The sequence below is a fragment of the Dermacentor albipictus genome, chromosome 2 (assembly GCF_038994185.2).
Source record: "Dermacentor albipictus isolate Rhodes 1998 colony chromosome 2, USDA_Dalb.pri_finalv2, whole genome shotgun sequence".
Classification (NCBI taxonomy): domain Eukaryota; kingdom Metazoa; phylum Arthropoda; class Arachnida; order Ixodida; family Ixodidae; genus Dermacentor; species Dermacentor albipictus.
The window spans coordinates 160508704-160526801 of record NC_091822.1 but is presented as its reverse complement, the minus strand read 5'-3'; the positions used below and the strand labels follow the sequence as shown (position 1 = coordinate 160526801).

At 47.7% G+C, this 18098-nt stretch overlaps 1 protein-coding gene across 1 annotated transcript; it reads right to left on the bottom strand.

Moving 5' to 3' along the window:
• Window positions 1–3138: 3138 nt before the first annotated feature.
• Window positions 3139–17812, bottom strand: LOC139056189 (uncharacterized). The gene is made up of 5 exons (XM_070534202.1): window positions 17706–17812; window positions 15326–15458; window positions 8722–8790; window positions 7578–7658; window positions 3139–5270 (listed from the first exon to the last, which is right to left on the bottom strand). Exons 2-5 carry the CDS (start codon window positions 15372–15374, stop codon window positions 4765–4767), a joined length of 705 nt encoding a protein of 234 aa, XP_070390303.1. The 5' UTR covers window positions 15375–15458; window positions 17706–17812; the 3' UTR covers window positions 3139–4764.
• Between the last annotated feature and the right edge of the window lie 286 nt (window positions 17813–18098).

The window sequence follows — 18098 nt, the reverse complement described above, 5'->3', positions numbered from 1 at the left end:
ATGTGAATTTAAGTCGCGCGTATACTGGTGAGCATTTCTGTTTATTTTTTCCGCCAGTTTCATTTGTATGTGGTTAACTGCGACGCCAGTACCAGGCATTTCGACGTGCCTCACGCTGCCGTGTAGGCGTTCTTTTCAAGTGCATTAGTTTAGAGTTCGGTTCAGTCCGCTGTGAGCTGTTGTCCTGCATTAGCAGCGGATCGTTAGCGTTTTGAAGAGCATGCATTCCAGCATTTGGAGACTGCTTATGCCGATAGCCGCGTCACATGCATTGGCACGCATGTTTAAATGACTAATGTGTCCACTTGTTACGCGTGCACTGCTCGTATCCTGTGGCAGTGCTCGTTCTAAAAGCTTCGAAGACCATCTACATTCATACGTGTGTTCAATATATATGCACAGGATGGACTTGTCGGCTAGTTGGTTGAGCATTTTAGAAGAAACAGCGCAACGCAAGGACGACGCAAAAACATGGACCACACCACGAAGCACTGGTGTGGTTGATGCTTTTTTTCGTCCTGGTGTTTGCGCTGTTCCTTCTTGCACGATACACGCACACCACAGGTAGGCAAAAGTTTAGGAGCATAGGGCGTTTGTTTTCCCAGTTTCCTCTCGGTGTCAATGGCACAATGCGTTGCCCGGAATTGCGCACGCTTACCCTCATATTCAGAAATGCATCATAACTTGAAGCCCATGCTTGACTTGATCTAAATGACGCAAGCCGTGAACGCACCAAAAGAAAGGCAGTGAGCCTCTGGGGACGTTCGCACCAGGCGTCGTTTATATAAAGTCAAGCATGAGCTTTGTATTAAGATGCATTTCTGAATATGGGGGTTAGTCATCTACTTCTCACAGAAAATGTCGAAGAAACGCCCACCAAAACCAGGCACATTCGTAAACTTAACTAGGCAATACGAAGCTCCATAGAAAAAGAGTGGTATTAAAAGCTTTCAGTATTTTTCTGTACTCCAATATGATGCGCTCTCGTGGCTTCCATGTATAGAGATAGTGCAGCGTTAGCTAAAAAGCATGAATTTCCAAACTCCATGCGAAAATAAGCTTGTAAAATTATTTAGGTGCTAGAATCCAGGGTTTGTAGCGATCCTTGAAAACCCTTTATTTCTAAAATGCCATTTTGAAGGCATTGAAAACCCTGGAATTTTTAGAAGTACTGGAAAGTCCTTAAATTTGTACACTTGGCTAGACTTAGCAGACATTGCCAAGCGTTTCTTTTTCCCTTCTGTGACACTCTTCGCATGTCACAGAGAATTGTCTGTGGAGGTAATAGAAGGAAAGCGACATCCTTAAAGTTGAAATTACAAAGGAGCTGCAGATACCAGTTTTAGGCACACGGAACCGGCGACAAATGTACTTGGAGGAGCAGAAGCAGGAAGCTCAACAGTTGAGGCATTCAAAGAAAAGCCGTGATGAGTAAATCGAGAGCTACAGACACAATAAAAGGAAATTACAAATGACTTGCTTATTTGGTGGTGAAAAGCTCAGGCAACAGATGACATCACATACACTGTCAAACCAGACAGTATTAAAAAAATTGGAGGACGCTTAAGCTTCGCCTTCAAGAGTGGAACGCGATAGCGTTCCCGTCGACCCGCCAATGGGTGTAAGACAATGGGCTACAGGGCAGCCATCACTTACGAGGCGCCCCGCATCAGACGCGGTGAGCGTCGAGCCATATGGTCGAGCAACGCGGCGTTCGGCGCAGCAATGAAACGTGCGCCTGAGCAAGCGGAGCGAACCAAAGAACTCGGTATCCCGGAGGGGGAAATGATGCACGCCAGCCAAACGCCGTGATCGGCACGGGCAGAGAGATAGAGAGATAGTGATCTAAAGAAAGGAAGGACGCTTGATTCTGCGGAGGGAGCGAGGCGAAGCGTTGTCAGGGGAGAGAGTCCGAACCGCGACAGCTCCAATGCGCGCGTGGCGCGCCATCTGTCGGGGCAGCGCCGTACATGGAGAGGAGGGGCTCTTCTGTGTTTGCCGCAAGATGGCTCTCCGTGTGCGGAAAGCGCAGAAGAAATGCAGCGAAACGCACTTCGCTACTCGTGTAATTGCGACTTCTGTAAGTTACATGCTCATAATTACCTATATACACCACAGTATAACTTTCCACGGCTCGTTTCGAAGGCAACACCGCATTCACTAGAGGCGCGTTTGTACCTTTTGGAAGCATCGAAATCGTGGCTGAGTGGTAGCGTCTCCGTCTCACACTCCGGAGACCCTGGTTCGATTCCCACCCAGACCATCTTGGAAGTTGCTTTTTATTTATGGAGTGCCTGCCGTGATTTATCGCTCACGGTCAACGCCGCAAAAACGCTGACGCCGACGCCGACACCGACGACACCGGCTTTTCTGCGACACGAGCTCCTTAACGCTATCGCGTTAAAACTGCAAATGTTGCAGGTCTAAGTAGTTAATTGTGCTATTGCAGAAAAACTTTAGAGCGCTTTCTTGAAATGCTTCCTTGTGTGCGTTTAGTGATTGGCGGTGAAAGGCAAATTAGCAGTCGTTCAAATGTTTGAAATCAGTGAAATGCGATTTGTTTTGTTTTCTTTTGTTTGCATTAAAGTTAACAATGTTGTTGAACAAGTTATTGCCTGTCCAAACTACAAAACAAATCGCACGAGGTCCTTGAAGTTACTGTGTCGGGGCCTCGAAAGTTCTTGAAAACCATTGCATTTTTTTTTCAATATTGCTACGAACCCAGTAGAACAACTGTCATGGAGTAAAAACCTTGGCTGAACAGGGGCTTATACGAAGAGCACAGGAAGACTAGAAATGCAGTAGTAGGCATGGAGGGCCCTGAAAAAAATGTGCCACATCTGCTCGTCTGCCTTATGTTTCTGCATTGACTGTCACATTTTTAATAGAAGTGCACTTACTGTTCTACTCCAATAAACGCAACATTACCAACTCCAGTGTGGGGCAGTCCTTCAGCCAGTGCAGAACTCTTTCTGTACATCCCTGTCAGTTCTGTCATTTTTCCAGCATTGTAGTACAAGATTTGTTAAACTGGTTTTGCAGAATATGAGCAGTATACTCTTAAATTAGCTGTTTATTTGTATACACAAGTTCAGGTCCTCAGTTTGGTTGCATGACAAATTGCCATACCTCAATAGATACAAGAAAAAATGTTATTAAAGTTTAATAAAATCCAAACAGTAATAATCACAACAATATAATGACATACATTTCTTTTGGTACGTATACAGCCCATGTCTTGGCACTGTATAAATTCAACTATACATCGCAAGTACTGTGTCCTGACCACTATTATTCACATGTGTAAAACCATCACAGCAATTCTTCAAAAAATATCACAGTGATTAGTGAAATACATTTTGTAACTGCTTTACATGAGCATAATGTATACAAATGGTCCCTGTGTACCTACACACGACTAGTGCCACCCGAGTACTATTACTCACAGGTGTAAAACCAACAAAGCAGTTCTTTAAAAATATCACAGCGCTTAGTGACGTACATGCTGTAACTCCCTTGTATGCTTAATACAAACAAGTGAGCACGCAGAAAGATAGCAGTGCGCCTACATGGAAATACCACCGCCTCAATACTAATTCACAAGTGTACAACCAACCAAGCAGTTCTTTAAAGATTATCACAATGCTTAGTGACATACAATTTGTAACTAGCTTATATAAGATTTATACAAACATGAGAACATACCCAAAGCTATCGGTGCACCTACATGGAAGTGCGGCCATCTGAACACTATTATTTGCAAGTGTAAGCTCAACAGAACAGTTCGTTATAGTGATGCCCATTTTGTAACTGCCTTATACAAGCTTAGTGCAAGCACAAGAATGCGGAAAAAATAAATTAAAAACTTGCTCTATGAATACACAAACAGATCAACACAAATGGTAAACACCGCTTTGAAGACACGTGACCAAAGCGCAAGTGCTGTGCCGGTTGAAACTGCCATCCACAAAAGCATTGAGCAATGCTTCAACCACATGCAATAAAGTGCTGAAAGACTGCATCTGTAACGTACCTATTTTAATTCAAATTTCTTGAATATAGGGCTCTCTTGGAGATAAGGCATCTGATCCAACTGACCTGATTTTACACCTGCTAAATGCATACAATGCACTCAGATATAACTGGTAATAATAATTATAAGGCATTTAAAAACTTGATAGTATGATGAAGATGCATGACTAGAAAAGTTCTGTCGCCCTCGTACTTGTTAAAAAGGTGTAAGTACGACACATGTTCTTTTTTTCCGCAATTTTTGCATTAATGGACACCCGGGAACCTCGAACCCACAAAAAAAGAAAATACTGCTGTGTTAATAGTGTTGTGAATAATTTTTTGTGAAAGCTTTTTACAGACAAGTTGCAGTCTCGTTTCTGGAGGTTGAGCTGTATCATGCAAAATAACATGGAAAGTGGTCACATGGGAGCATGACACTATGCCATAATGTTCGTTTCAGTTGACTCTCTTGCCCTACAAGTCAGTGCTCACTGTGACCAGTGATGGAACAGCAGTGTCTGTGTGATTTTCATCACACTTCTGTCTCATGCCATCTTTACCAGAGTTGGCGGCACATAGATACCCAAATTTCGATAGTGTTGCTTTCTCAGGTGGTTGTTTTTGATTTGCTCAATATCAGTTGGCACTTCAGCTGCATCAAACTTCTTTTTTACCTCTTCAACAACAACGTAAACAACAATCTTATGACACCTGTGTTGTCCTTCTAGTTGCTTACAAAGACCAGTTAATCTAGCAACAACACTGACAGTCTCTACTATCTTCTAATGGGGAAGAGGTGTGTCCCACCATGTGTTCCACGTTGTTGTCGCTATGTGGGCTGGCTGGGGAGGCAACAACTGTAATATGTTTGCATATTTTAAAGTGATGCTTGTACTGTGTTATAACACCTAACTTAGTCTCGCACTTGCTGCACAAGAACACTGGCTCACAGTCATGGTGAAAAGCTTTTGTATGTTGAGCAAATGCACTACAAAAAAAGTCACAGTGATAGCACACATGTTGCTCTACCAGGCCTGGTGCGGTTCCTTCTGACACTGCTGCTGATGCTGACACACTGCTGCTTGCCTCGTACACTGTTGCAGCTGCAGTAGACATGGCCGTCTCTGTATCTATTGCTGCCGTGCCACCTGTCATGGTAACTTCAGGTGGTATCGGGCTCACTTCTGCAACAGAGATGTCGTTTGCCCCTTGAGAGCTCTCGTCATCAGGGCCAATAATTTCGTAGGCATTGTCTCCTGCATCGAAGAACCAATAAGAACAGCCTGAATTAATAAACATAGCTCTAAGAAGTACGGACATCAAAACTTAACCACAAGCTTTGCACATCAGTGACCAGGCTTAAGGAATAATACTTGCAGGAGGAGTTACACAATTGTGTGCGTACATTACAGTTAAGCCTCATTAGAAGAGATACTCAAGAGGCACGGGAAACATGTCTCTCGAAACCAAAAATTTTAAAACACTGAGGAGCCAGACTAGATCAGCTTATTATGCATCATCACTAAAGTATGTTCAGATATATCTGAAGGAATAATTGCTCAGGGTGGCTTGAAGGGCCCCTAAACCACTTGACATTTTTTGAACATTTCAAGTAAACATGCGCATCAAAATCACAATGGCGTCACAATTGACGACGCCAAACGCCACAGTGCGTAGCACTGTGGGAGCACCACAATATGACGAAAACGACCCCATGCGCCTGTCTGGACCTATCCTGCACCCCCCAGTTTGTCCTGACATCATCAGGCTGTCTCTAATGATGTCACCAGTTTCCAGTGCTGTCGATTGGTCGAACGAAAGTGTACGACTGCCGGCGAGGCCTGCAAGCAAATACACACTCCTTCCTCGTCGCGTTGCTCGCGATGCCATTGTGGGCAGCCAATGGGGACAAAGAACAGAAATGCCAACGGAAGGGTCTCCCTATGAGGCTCTTCAACTAGAGTCACCATACAGTTCCATTGTATTGGCAAGGTCATTAGCGCCACCCCACGCAGGATGACGGGCCTGCACGGCAGCAACAGAGCTCGTTGGTGATGGCCTGTCCCGTAACATTTGGAGGTGTACTAGGCGAGGAAAAGACGATACTGTCCAGATGGCGTGTACCACATGAAAGAGTAAAATGAGCGGGGACTACTTTTCGATAATCAAACACGTAGCTCCACTATTACTGCACCGTTTTGAAAAATTCTCGTGGCTACGTGTTCGTTGCCTTAACATGTACAACTGCAACACCGCAACTGAATTTCAACCTCGGTGGTTTAGGGGCCCTTTAAAGAAGACATTAACAGCTTTTTAGTGACTGTAGATTGCGTTAGCTTCCTCCCTAACTTCTGGAAGTTAAACACTTCACTTTGCAAGCCTTGTTGCTCGCAGTGCCTTTGAGGTGCTCTTAGACGCTCGTCAGCTTCAACTGTCGACACTTTCTGCCCTGCACTGTCCTCGTTGCCCTCCTTTTCTAGTTCATGCTAAAGAGACATGCACACTTGACCTGTGTGAGGATTGCGTGATCTTTACGCCCTTCGGAGCACACAAGGTGCATGAAGTGAATGTGTCTGGGTTGTGTCCCTTCGAAGTAGTGAATACTTAAAAAGTCGTTAGTAACAAAGGTGACTCTTGCGTACAGTGTTGTTAATGTGGCAAACCAACCAAACCTTTTTCAGATGTCTCTTACAACCAAGTGTATCTTGTAATGAGATTCTACTGTACTGAATATTTTTCATCTATGGATCATCTGCATGTACATATAGTCACAAAGACATGCTGTGTGGAATGGCGAATTAGGAAAAAGCTCGTACTCTTACTTTTTGTCCCTAACATAAGCAGCCGATAATATGATAAAAAGCAGGTAATGAGGCAAGCATGGAACATAATCCTTCAGCTCTAAACAGTTTTTTGGGCCCGCATCATTCCCTCATGACATAAGGAAACAACTTGATTGCAGTAATGGCTGCATGTGATCTGAGTTTATTGAAACAAACAATACGTAAGGTTGCCCTGTATGTAATTTTATCAGTGCTTTTTAGATGTCCTGCTGGCAATCCTGGCTGCACAATGTTTCTCATGCTTTTTGGCACGATTCCTTTATTTTCCACTCCACTCTTTTTTCTGGTTTTATCCCCTTTCCCTTACCCCTTGCATAAAATAGCACACCTGAAGTATCAAACCTGTTGAATTATTGTGTGTATCATACCTGTTAACATGCGGGCTTCTCTGTGGTCTGTGTTGTACTTTTGCGCTGTACAAGTCAATTCGAAATGAAAGATAGAATGTCCCTGATTTTAGTTTAATTGTATGTGTGTGTATATATATATATATATATGTCTCTCTCATGTTCTGAAATATATGTAAATTCAGGAGTGCCTGCATGCTCTTCTCCCCTGCTCCAGTGACGAAAAGGAGAGCCTTTTTATGTAGCATAGTAAAACATTCACATGTTTTCGCTGTGCCCATTACATCACTTATCATATGGATCTGCCACAATACAGAGTAGCAGTGGTCTATAATACTAACTCATCCCAACAAAACTATAGATTAGCACATACCGACATGCTGTGAAACAGCTGTTGCAAAGCCGCTGGTGCTGGCAATTCCCGCAGCACTGCAGTGGTACAGCCGAGTGCCACCTGTATAGTGACAAATGCACATGCATGTTAGCAACTCACTAGTTGCTGATGGTTTCATAAGCTTTACACTACACAATAAAGTAATCTAGACAACTTTGTTGGAACAAATACACATAATTAGGACACCACTTAAAGACTAACACGATTAATTGCCCCCAATCTCTCTCACTAAGGGATGATACTACTGAAACATCGGTGGAGAGCTCTGATTAACACAGTCCATAAAGGACAAGCTTTCTTTGAGGAAAACAGTTATAACAGCGGTTAGTTTTCTTGATCATCTTATGTGCTAGCTTTGATTTAAATGTCATGCAGTACTATAAAATATGAAGTGCCGCATTTCTAGCAGCAGAAGGCGTCATCAGCCTCATGGTACAACTGATTTTTGCACTGTTTGTGTCAGTGAGCCGACACATACAAAGAAAACCGAATTCACACATATATATACAGTGCCAAGTGCACTCCTCCTTCTGAAAACACAGCCGCCAGTTACAATGCTGCTGAAAGGAAAGGTTATATAGAGTGCGAGACTGCATGGAACTACCACTTATGACTGTAAGTGTATGATCTGCTGATTGGAGAGGTAGTCACATGCTATTTCTAGTCTCTTTTGGAAGCATTACTAAAGGATGAAATAAAATCTGTTTATAAGTCATGAATTTCACGCATCCACGGTTTGGTTAAATAACTTGTGAGAAAAAGACATGTTTACCTGGAAGAGCAACCTTTTTTTCCTGCTGCAAAATTTTCCTTCGAATTAATGAAATAACTTTACAGCGTCATAATATATTGTGTTTCTCGCAACTACTTCCCAGCAGTGGCGAGTTACAGTGTTTATATCTGACTCATTGGGCGACAATACTGCCAAACACAACTGCTTCACGAACACGAGAACACGTCCCTCGCAGAGAATAGCAACCATATATGCCTCTGTGAGACATGATCGCACCTTTGTGGTCAAAATGTACATTAGAACGACACCACCATCTGATTAAAAAAAAAAGCCTCAGTACAAGGCAGCAGCCAACTGCATAATGTGAAATTCCAACTGATGTCCACTTACTGGTGGCCTGTGTTCGAGTCACTTCTGGCAGTTGACTGGGTGCTGAGAAATGCACGTCCTGGGTTGTCCCTACAAAACATACAGGGTTATGTCAAATGTTGAAAATATATATACACCGGCATTTCATAAGTTGCAAAACAAATGAGTAAACTAATAAACAACTGTAATGTAAACAGAGTACACATAAGATAGGCTGTCAACTGGTAATGCATTACGTGAAAAACCTAATGCATAGGAAAGACTATATCTATACACACGAAGCTGACGCACAATTTAATTCACTCTGGGTTTTTCCGTGCAGTATATTCAAATTATTATGTCTAGTGGTTAGAGCAAAATTAGTGTAAATTACGCACTAAATTATGTACCCTGGAAAACTTTTCTTCAGTATGCACCTGTATGCACTTCGAATGAGTAGCGTTGTAAAATTTACGTACATAGCATTTAACATGGTTGCTGAAAACGGATTTCCTTTGCCCTGTGTCGCGTACAGTGAGCTACATATATCTGCCCCCCCCCCCCCTTTTTGTACTAGCCATACTGCGTGCCATTGCACTTATACGCACGTCAATAAACCTTACGACACAGAAATAAAAAAAAGCGCCAATCACCCATGCTTGCAGAGCCGACCAGTGCGTATGTGGAATGTTCGGCTCCCGCTTCTGTGCTCGTTTTCGGACTGATTTCTGTGATTCCTAGCAACGAAATGTGCACTATTCGACGCAGTTTCTTCTAAGGAACACGCCGATGTCCGATTTTTCTTCCCGTCAGTGAACTCTTTTCCATTTCCGAGGCTTTTTAGTTCGGACCACGCCGCGGCTCAGCTAGCCTTACCCGACTAGGCCTATCGTCGGGGGCGAGGAGCGAGCAGGCCCAGGCCTCGCTCGTACGTGTGCGCGGCAGTATGCCCGCTATGGAGACCGTCGTGCCGGGAGAGGACATCTCCCAAGAAGAAGCGAATCGCCCTGGCTGGACGACGGCCATGGGCAGAAAAAAGAAGGCCACACCGGGACCGACCGTTCCGGACCGAGGCAACGAGGGACGAGCAGAGACGAAGGGCGGCCGCCGCACGGCCGGCCCGCAGAGCGCGGTCAAGCGCCTCGTCGCCGCATCGAGGCTCCCCCGGCTACCGAGGGACCACATTCGCATCATAGTGAGGCCGAGAGACGGCCTCGACGTAAAAAAAGTGAGTCAGATTCGCCTGGCGCAAGCGCTAGCAATGGCGGCCTCACTTCCGCCGAACGAGACCGAGGAAGACATCGTTTGTCCGAACGCAACCCAAAACATTCTCGTCGTGTCCACGCCAACCGAGAAGAACGCGAACGCATACGCCGGAGTTCAAAAGCTTCACCTAAGAGAAGGCGCATACAATGTGGCCGCATACATCGCGGCGCCGGACAACACGTGCAAGGGGGTCATCAGAGGAGTGGACCCCGAAATCAACGAGGCCCAGCTTCAGGCCATGATCGTGAACCAAAGAAATCCCATGGCCTTGCAAGCCAAGCGGATCAAAAACACCTCGACGGTGGTAGTGCTCTTCAACGGCATGAAAGTGCCGAACTACGTCATGTGTGGCGTAAGCCTAATACGCTGCACGCTCTACAAGCGGCAGAACGACGTGTGCTACGGGTGCGGTGACTTGGGTCACAGAGTCGACGTCTGTCCTAATCCTGACAAGAAGAGGTGCCGCGGCTGCAGAGCCAACGACCCGGCTGCAGACCACCAGTGCTCGCCCAAGTGCGCCCTCTGCGGGGGCCAACACCCGACGGCGGACAGCAAGTGCAAGCAACGATACCAAATCCCTTACGTCGTGCGGCGCAGGAGGCGCCGACGCAGAAATGCGAAGAAATCGCAGCTGCAAAGCCATCCGCAACAGCTAGAGAGTAGATCACGTGATTCCAGCGTGTCAAGTGCCCCCAGAGGAGGACGTTCGACAATGCCGACACTACAACAGCGCAGCCGATCGAGAGGCCGTTCTCGCTCCAGGGGGCGCTCCCGCTCCCAAGTGCGCATTCAAGAAGGGCCGACCTAGGCGGACCGGGCCAAGCCAAAACCGCCTTCACAATCAAAGGTAACGCAGGTAGCATTGCCAAAGCATAACAAGGAAGTCTCTAGAATAGCTCAGCTAGCGGAAGAAAACGCGCGCCTCAAGGCGGAGATTCAGCAAATGAGGGCGGATTTCGAATCGTTTCGGAAACACGGTTCCACTCCTCAGCTAGTCGACCAACAGCAGCAGCAGGTGCCGCAAAGTACACCGACCCCGCAAGGGGAGCAGTCGGTTCGCTCGGTCAAACGCAGGGCCCCTCCCCTGACGGAGGAGGGAAACCCGGCGGAACCCGAGTCCAGTAGCGTCCTCTTGGGAATTAAGCAGTCGATTAGCTCATTGCAGCTAATGGTCCAGCAACTAGCGGAGAGCATGGTAGCGCTCGCGGCGAGAGTGACGCGTATCGAAGCACACGTGGCGCCTGTGGGTGCTAAACAAATCCAAGGCATCAATCATGGCGACCAACTCAACTAGAGAGCTGTTAGTGTGGCAGTGGAATTGCGCTAGCTTCAAAAAGCGCAAGGCTCCGCTGCTACAGTTCGTTGCCTCACAGGCGGACAAACCGCACGTCATAATCTTACAAGAAACTTTGGGTAGCGAGGTGTCCCTGCCCGGCTACCGGGTCGCCTCGTCGAAATTCGAACAGGGTAAGCGCGGAGTGGCGACCCTCGTCGCGAACAAATGCTCCTTCCAGGAACGAGATTTGAAATTAGGCAACGCGAAAGCGGAGGTAACCGTGATCGAACTCATTCCGAACAGTTGGCTGAAAAACAGCGTATTCGTAGTGAACGTGTACAGCCCGCCCTCTGACCACAGACAGTCGTTCACATCGATAATAACGAAGGCGGCCTCAATGGCCAGGGGGGCCCCTCTCATAGTGGCAGGAGATTTTAACGCGCCCCACGGAGCATGGGGTTACGCAAGGCCAGTGCCTAAGGGAGAGCGGCTATTGGTGGCAGTCACTACGTGCTCGCTAGAGCTGGTGACGGACCCCCGCTATCCGACTCGACTAGGCACGTCGGTGGCGCGGGACACGACGCCCGACCTGACCTTCGTCAAGAACGTGCGAGGGGCCGAGTGGCGCAACCTGCACGAGAACCTCGGCAGCGACCACTACATACTGGCGGTCACGATCCCCATCAGGGCGGCACCACCGAGAGAATTTAAGGTCACCGACTGGGACGCCTTCCGCAAAATAAGGAAGGAAGACACAAACGAATACGCGGATCTAGACAGTCTTTTTAGAAGGCTCAAAGAGGACGTTAACACCGCGACGAGGGTTGTCCAAACTGAACTGAACGTGGAAAGGATGGACGCGAGATTGGCACACCTATTAGAGGCAAAGAATTCCATCACGGCCAGGTGGAAAACGCAAAGACTGAATCGCAGACTACGAAAGAAAGTAGCGGCACTAAACCGGGAAATCGAAGCGCACTCGATCGAGCTTTCCAAGCAACAGTGGAACGAGGTGTGCGCGTCGGTAGACGGACAAATGAGAACCGGGCGCAAATGGAACCTCCTAAAGCAACTGTTAGACGACAAACAATCCAAAGGAAGTCAGAGATTGGCAATCGATAGGATTTTACAAAAGCAAAAGGAGCAGGGCAAAACGGAAAGCGAGTTCCTAAAGGAGCTGGCGGAGACGTATCTGCCACTGGGCCCGTCAGGCGACGGCGACTATCCCCAATACGCCGGGGCAGAGGTCGAAGAACTCGACGCGCCTTTCACGGAATCAGAAATTTGGGATGCCTTACAAGGCCTCAACGGACGCTCCGCTACAGGCCCGGACGGGGTCTCGAACAAACTGTTGAGGAACCTAGACGGAAGGTCGGTCGAGAAGCTCACCGAAGAAATCAACAGAGTGTGGGAAACGGGAGAAGTACCAGAGGTGTGGAAAGAGGCCTCGGTCATACTTATACCGAAACCCGGTAAACCACTTGCGGCGGAGAACATGCGGCCAATATCGCTCACCTCGTGCGTAGGCAAGACGGCCGAACATGCCATACATAACCGAGTATCCCGGTACATAGAGAGAGAGGGCCTCTTCCCACATAACATGGTGGGCTTCAGACCGGGCCTCTCCACACATGACGTAATGTTGCTACTCAAAAAGCATATAATTGACGGCATGACCAGAGACACCAGGGGCATACTGGCCCTGGACCTAACGAAAGCGTTCGACACGGTCAAACACAGATTTCTAATGGAAACGATCTCGATGATGGGGCTCGGCCGGAAATTCCACTCTTACATAGGCTCCTTCCTCAGAGACAGGAAAGCCACGATCAAAATTGGACAGGCCACGTCCGATTGGTACACTCTGGGCGCGAGGGGCACCCCACAAGGGGCGGTGCTCTCCCCACTATTATTCAATCTGGCAATGAAAGGGCTCTCTGACCGGCTGACGAGAGTGACCAACGTCAATCACGCCCTGTACGCAGACGACATTACGGTGTGGTGCCCGGGAGGGTCCGACGCAGAAGTCGAGCAGGCTCTTCAAGAGGCGCTGGACACAACGGAAGAGTACCTGAAGGAAACGGGACTCCGTCTGTCACCCAACAAATCGGAACTGTTGCTGTACAGGCCCTCAAAACAAGGCATGAGGAATTTGACGCCGATCGATCAAATACCGATCAAATTACATACGAATGCCGGCCAGCCGATTCCCAGAGTGGACACTATACGAATCCTGGGGCTGCTAATTGAGGCGAAAGGTGGTAACACACAAACTGTCATGAAACTAACGTCCAAAACGGAGAACATGCTCCGGCTGATCCTCAGGGTGACGAACCGCAGAGGAGGGCTCAGCGAGAGCAGTCTCATCAGACTTTACCACGCCTTCCTCATGAGTCACGTCAATTATGTAGCCTCGGCGCTAAAATGGACCAAGAGAGACGCGGCCAAAATAGAGACACTGATGCGCAAGAGCGTCAAAAGGGTGCTAGGTCTCCCGATCACTACAAGCACGGAGCAGCTCGATCGGTTAGGGGTCCACAATTCACTATCAGAAATCATCGAAGCGCAGACCAAGGCACAGGTCGTGCGGCTGTCGACCACCAGGGCCGGCAGGCGCATCCTAGAAGAAGCAGGGATAAATGCCGAGGCAGAGTGCAACGCACACAAGATTGCGCTCAGCGCGGCGGTAAGGGGCACTTTCAAGGTAGAACCGCTTCCGAGAAACGTCCACCCGCAATTCAACGAGGGGCGCCGAAAGGCGAGGGCCCGAGCACTGCTGAAATCGACCGCCAACTGCCCGGGTCTGGCGGCATTTGTAGACGCGGCCCAGTATGGGCGCAGCGACCGGTACGCGGCCGTCTCGGTACGCTGGGATGGCACAATAATTAACGCAGCATCGGTCAAGGGGGTAACGTCCGAAGTGGCCGAACAGGTGGCAATAGCCATGGCAATGAGAGACCCCGAACGTCCTCACGTCTACACAGATTCGCGAGCGGCGGCAAGAGCATTCGCCTCGGGCTCGATATCCCGGGAAGCGGCGGCCGTCCTCGGCAGCGAGGGAGCCGCGGGTCCGCACCTCATCAAATGGTTTCCAGCCCACATGGGGGCCGACGTGCACCCCGAATTTCCCAACGCCAACGAGCTGGCGCACGGACGCGCGCGAGGACTCACGCACCGCAGCGATCGTGGCGAGCGAGGTGGCGGGGAGGGAGGGGAGCACCGAGACCCGCTGCTCACCTTCAACGAAGTAACAACACACTATCAGCTGTCGAGGAGGACCTTCCCACTCCCCCACGCTAAACTCACGAGACCACAGTCATCGATATTCAGAATGCTTCAGACAGGGTCGTTCCCCTCGAAAGGCAGACTGAGCCGTTATTCACCAGAAGTAGAGCCGCAGTGTCCGGATTGTGGCGAATCTTACTGCTCGCTAGCGCACATGCTTTGGCAATGCTCCGCGTTAAGCGGCACCGTGTTCACTAAAGAAGAAGACTGGCTGGACGCCCTGCAAAGCGACGACCACCAGACCCAGCTCCGGGCCGTCCAGAGGGCTCACGAAAGGGCGGAGGCTCACGGGCTTCCCGTCCCAACGTGGGTGCGGCCCGCGACCCCTGCCGCCCACTAAACCAAGAGTGGGTGGGGAGGGGTTCCTCAGGACACATTAAAGTTATTTCCTCCTCCACCCATGCTTGCATGTTGTAGTGGGCCTAACCTAACCAAGCATGGGCTGTTGCTTTTTATAGTAAACACAGGCACCGTGCTCATTGCAAGTATGTATCATGTCACTAAGCAAATACGCAATTTCATTGTACCACTATTTTTTTATCACATGGATGTATCTGTTGAGAGGCAAGACAAAAAGCAGTCACTTCTCAGAACTAATCAGCTTTTTTAAAACACATTTCTAACTTTTCAATGACACTTGCTGCTGTGTTTGTCTCCAGAGAACATACTTGATTTGACTTTCCAATCGGAGACATTACATAAGTATACCATGTTAAGATGACTGCCTGGAGCACGTGAGAATTTTCATCTTGGTGTAACATACTGTATCTTGATTTTGGTTACATTTGGTCAAATGGTACACCCAATATACCCACATACTAGTTTTCTTGTCCAAATTGCATGGCAATGTATTTTGATTTTTTGGCATTGGCTCCTCTGCACTACGCTCCAATGGCTCTTTCACATCCTCGTGTCCTTGCAGCTGCCTTCTTGAGTTATATAAAGCGGGTGCCTGAAAAATATCATATGCAAAAGTCAACACAAGGGCATGGTGCAAAACAACATCAAGACAGTCAAGGCCATGGCAATAAAAGAAAGTCTTAGCTCTTAGTCTTCTTAGTGAAATGCATGCAAAACATCCAAATGACTGCAACAGTCAACTGCTAAATTAACTTCAATTTTAGATTTACACAAAAAAGAAATAACGGACAGTTCATCCTCGTTCGGCACGAATGTTAAAATACTCCTGCTAATGAATAGAATATTGGTCATTTTCAGACATCATAGGTCTGCCATGAGCCTGGTGTATCGCAAACACCATTTGTGACACATATCCTAAGCACGTGCCCAGTGTGCCCCCCGCACCATCCCTGGTTGTGCCACTGCTGAAGCCATAATTTGAGGATTATAGCTGCAAACATGATGCTCAGTAGGGATGAAAATATTGTCCTTCAGTTCAATGGATATATGGATGTTCCTATAAAAAAGGGCAACGAGGCTTGTTATGGCAAGCTTACCCACATTTCAATACTAACAAGAAAGTTCACTGCGGCCTGCATCTAAGCTTACTAAAAAGCATGAACTTATTTTCATGTATGAGGTGCACAATGGAGTTCATTTTTGACAGACCCGACTACTGCTGCAGTTTGAAATCTAGCATTTTAGATTCTTGAAGGCATGTAAAAGTTGCAGTTAAACCGCAGTTATTGGTTTATTACACCAACCTATTGTTCTGTGTACGACAGACTGGTTACACGGAATTAAAGCAACATTTTATTTTCATATTTTATTTCTCTACTAAAAATATTAAAGCGATAAACACATTTTGATCTGCCATGCAATAGCAAAATGCACACATTACGCTTGTAACCCCCAAAGGAAGGCTGATTTAGCTATTCATATGACATAACTCTGACACGCCAACTCATATTAGCAAATGCACAGGCATGTCCAAAACAATAAGCGTATGCAAAGCGCCCTTGCAATTGTAATTCCACACAGCAGCCGTTATATTCGATGCCGATGCATAACTAGCTGCTCGACAATTCACCGAGTTCGTAGACATAAGCATCCTTTCAGTTTCGCACCATGCACGAAAACCGCAAGAGGAGACAAAACCAGACCTACCTATAACCACACCATTTTAATACATGAGCAAAAACAGTTCAGTCTTAGGGATAAACACTGTGAGAGCGATTTAGTGCGCGACGGCGATGCGCGACAAAACGGGCCGTCGCTTGAACAGATGGCTTGGTTCTGGAAATCTAGAAATCATCGCTCGTTGCCCGAAAGTGCTATGAACGACTAGCCAATAGCACGAAGCCGGAACTAGATGTACTACATACATCGCTCAAATACTACCGATTGTAGCGCGGAACGAGCAAATGATTCAATTTTTATACGTGCAAGGATAAGAACCTACGGCAAGACCTCCGGAAATATTTTATGCTACTTTTTTAGTAAAATACATCAACGTAAATTACTAAAGCACGCGTCACGCGTGATTGCAGCCCTCATGCCGGCAACACCGGGGAGGCGTCGCTCGCACGGAGTGCGACTTGTAGGCGACGAGCGAACGCGACAGCCATCTCCATCGCGTCGCTTGTAGCTGCCGCGCGCAAGATCGCTTATATGGGGTTTATACTTTTTTCAGCATAAAACATGGATTCCTCATGCGTTTTCAGTAAGTTCAAGATAACGCGCCCAACTGACCTCTTGCAGCATGCAGCTGAATGCCTGCGGCAAAGTTTCCAACTAGCACTGGTGCTGCACGTAACTTCAGTGGTCGCAGTTTCCCCCTGCGCGAGACACCGTCAAGCGCGCGGTTTTTATAAAAAAAGCATGCTGCCAGCAAAATGACGCCTTCTGTTATGTGATTCCTTAGTTCAACAGCGTTCCGTACACAGTAGACTGCTAAACTGAATAAATTCAAACAAACAAAACGCACGCTAATCACGCTCCGCATAGGCTCGGAATGACGGGCTGGTGAACGAACCATTTTAAGCGTCCTCTCGCCTGCCGTCTTATTGAACATACCATAGTTCTGGCAGCGTTTGCGATCTTTAAAACTCTTACGGACAACGGCAACGTGATGAAATCACATGCAGTTATCGCGACGACTGGCTTTTTCGATTGACATGGAGAGACACAGCGCGTATGCCTAGTCCTTTGTCAATCGCGTCGGCTAAGCGCAGCGACGACTTCCTGGCGATAGCATGACATATACGTAGAATGTGCACCTAAGTTAGAATTCACTTACCGTGGAGGATTTGCTGTTATATCCAAGGCATGACGAACGATGTCGTGTTTTCGTAGCGACGCGAGATGGCTGACATACGATCTCCTTTGGCTGGCCTTCGCGGCGGCGGTGCAGCTCGCTGTAGGGATCACCTTTCTCTGGCGCTGTGTTGTTCCGCGATCTTGAGCGCGCGCGCGCGGTGGAGCAAATCCGAGTGAAAAAGTAGAGCGCTCGCTACGCGTTTCTTTGAACTGCGGCGGTCTGTTCTCTTAGAAGCAACTGCATGTAATAAAGCCACAATTAAGTTTCTGGCCTCCTGTAACAAAATCCCGCCGGACAGATGTCCTATTCTGCCGTCTAAGAATAGGACACACTTTTGGCACACATAACTTCTTACACACGGGAAACGAGCCT

Excerpts from the sequence above, each read along its gene's own strand:
- LOC139056189 (XM_070534202.1), bottom strand. The coding sequence starts at position 15,374 with ATGCCAAAAAATCAAAATACATTGCCATGCAATTTGGACAAGAAAACT. Across the intron at positions 8,791-15,325 it reads CAATTTGGACAAGAAAACTA|GGACAACCCAGGACGTGCAT; the intron begins GTATGTGGGTAT and ends TATGTTTTGTAG. Across the intron at positions 7,659-8,721 it reads GACTCGAACACAGGCCACCA|GTGGCACTCGGCTGTACCAC; the intron begins GTAAGTGGACAT and ends GTCACTATACAG.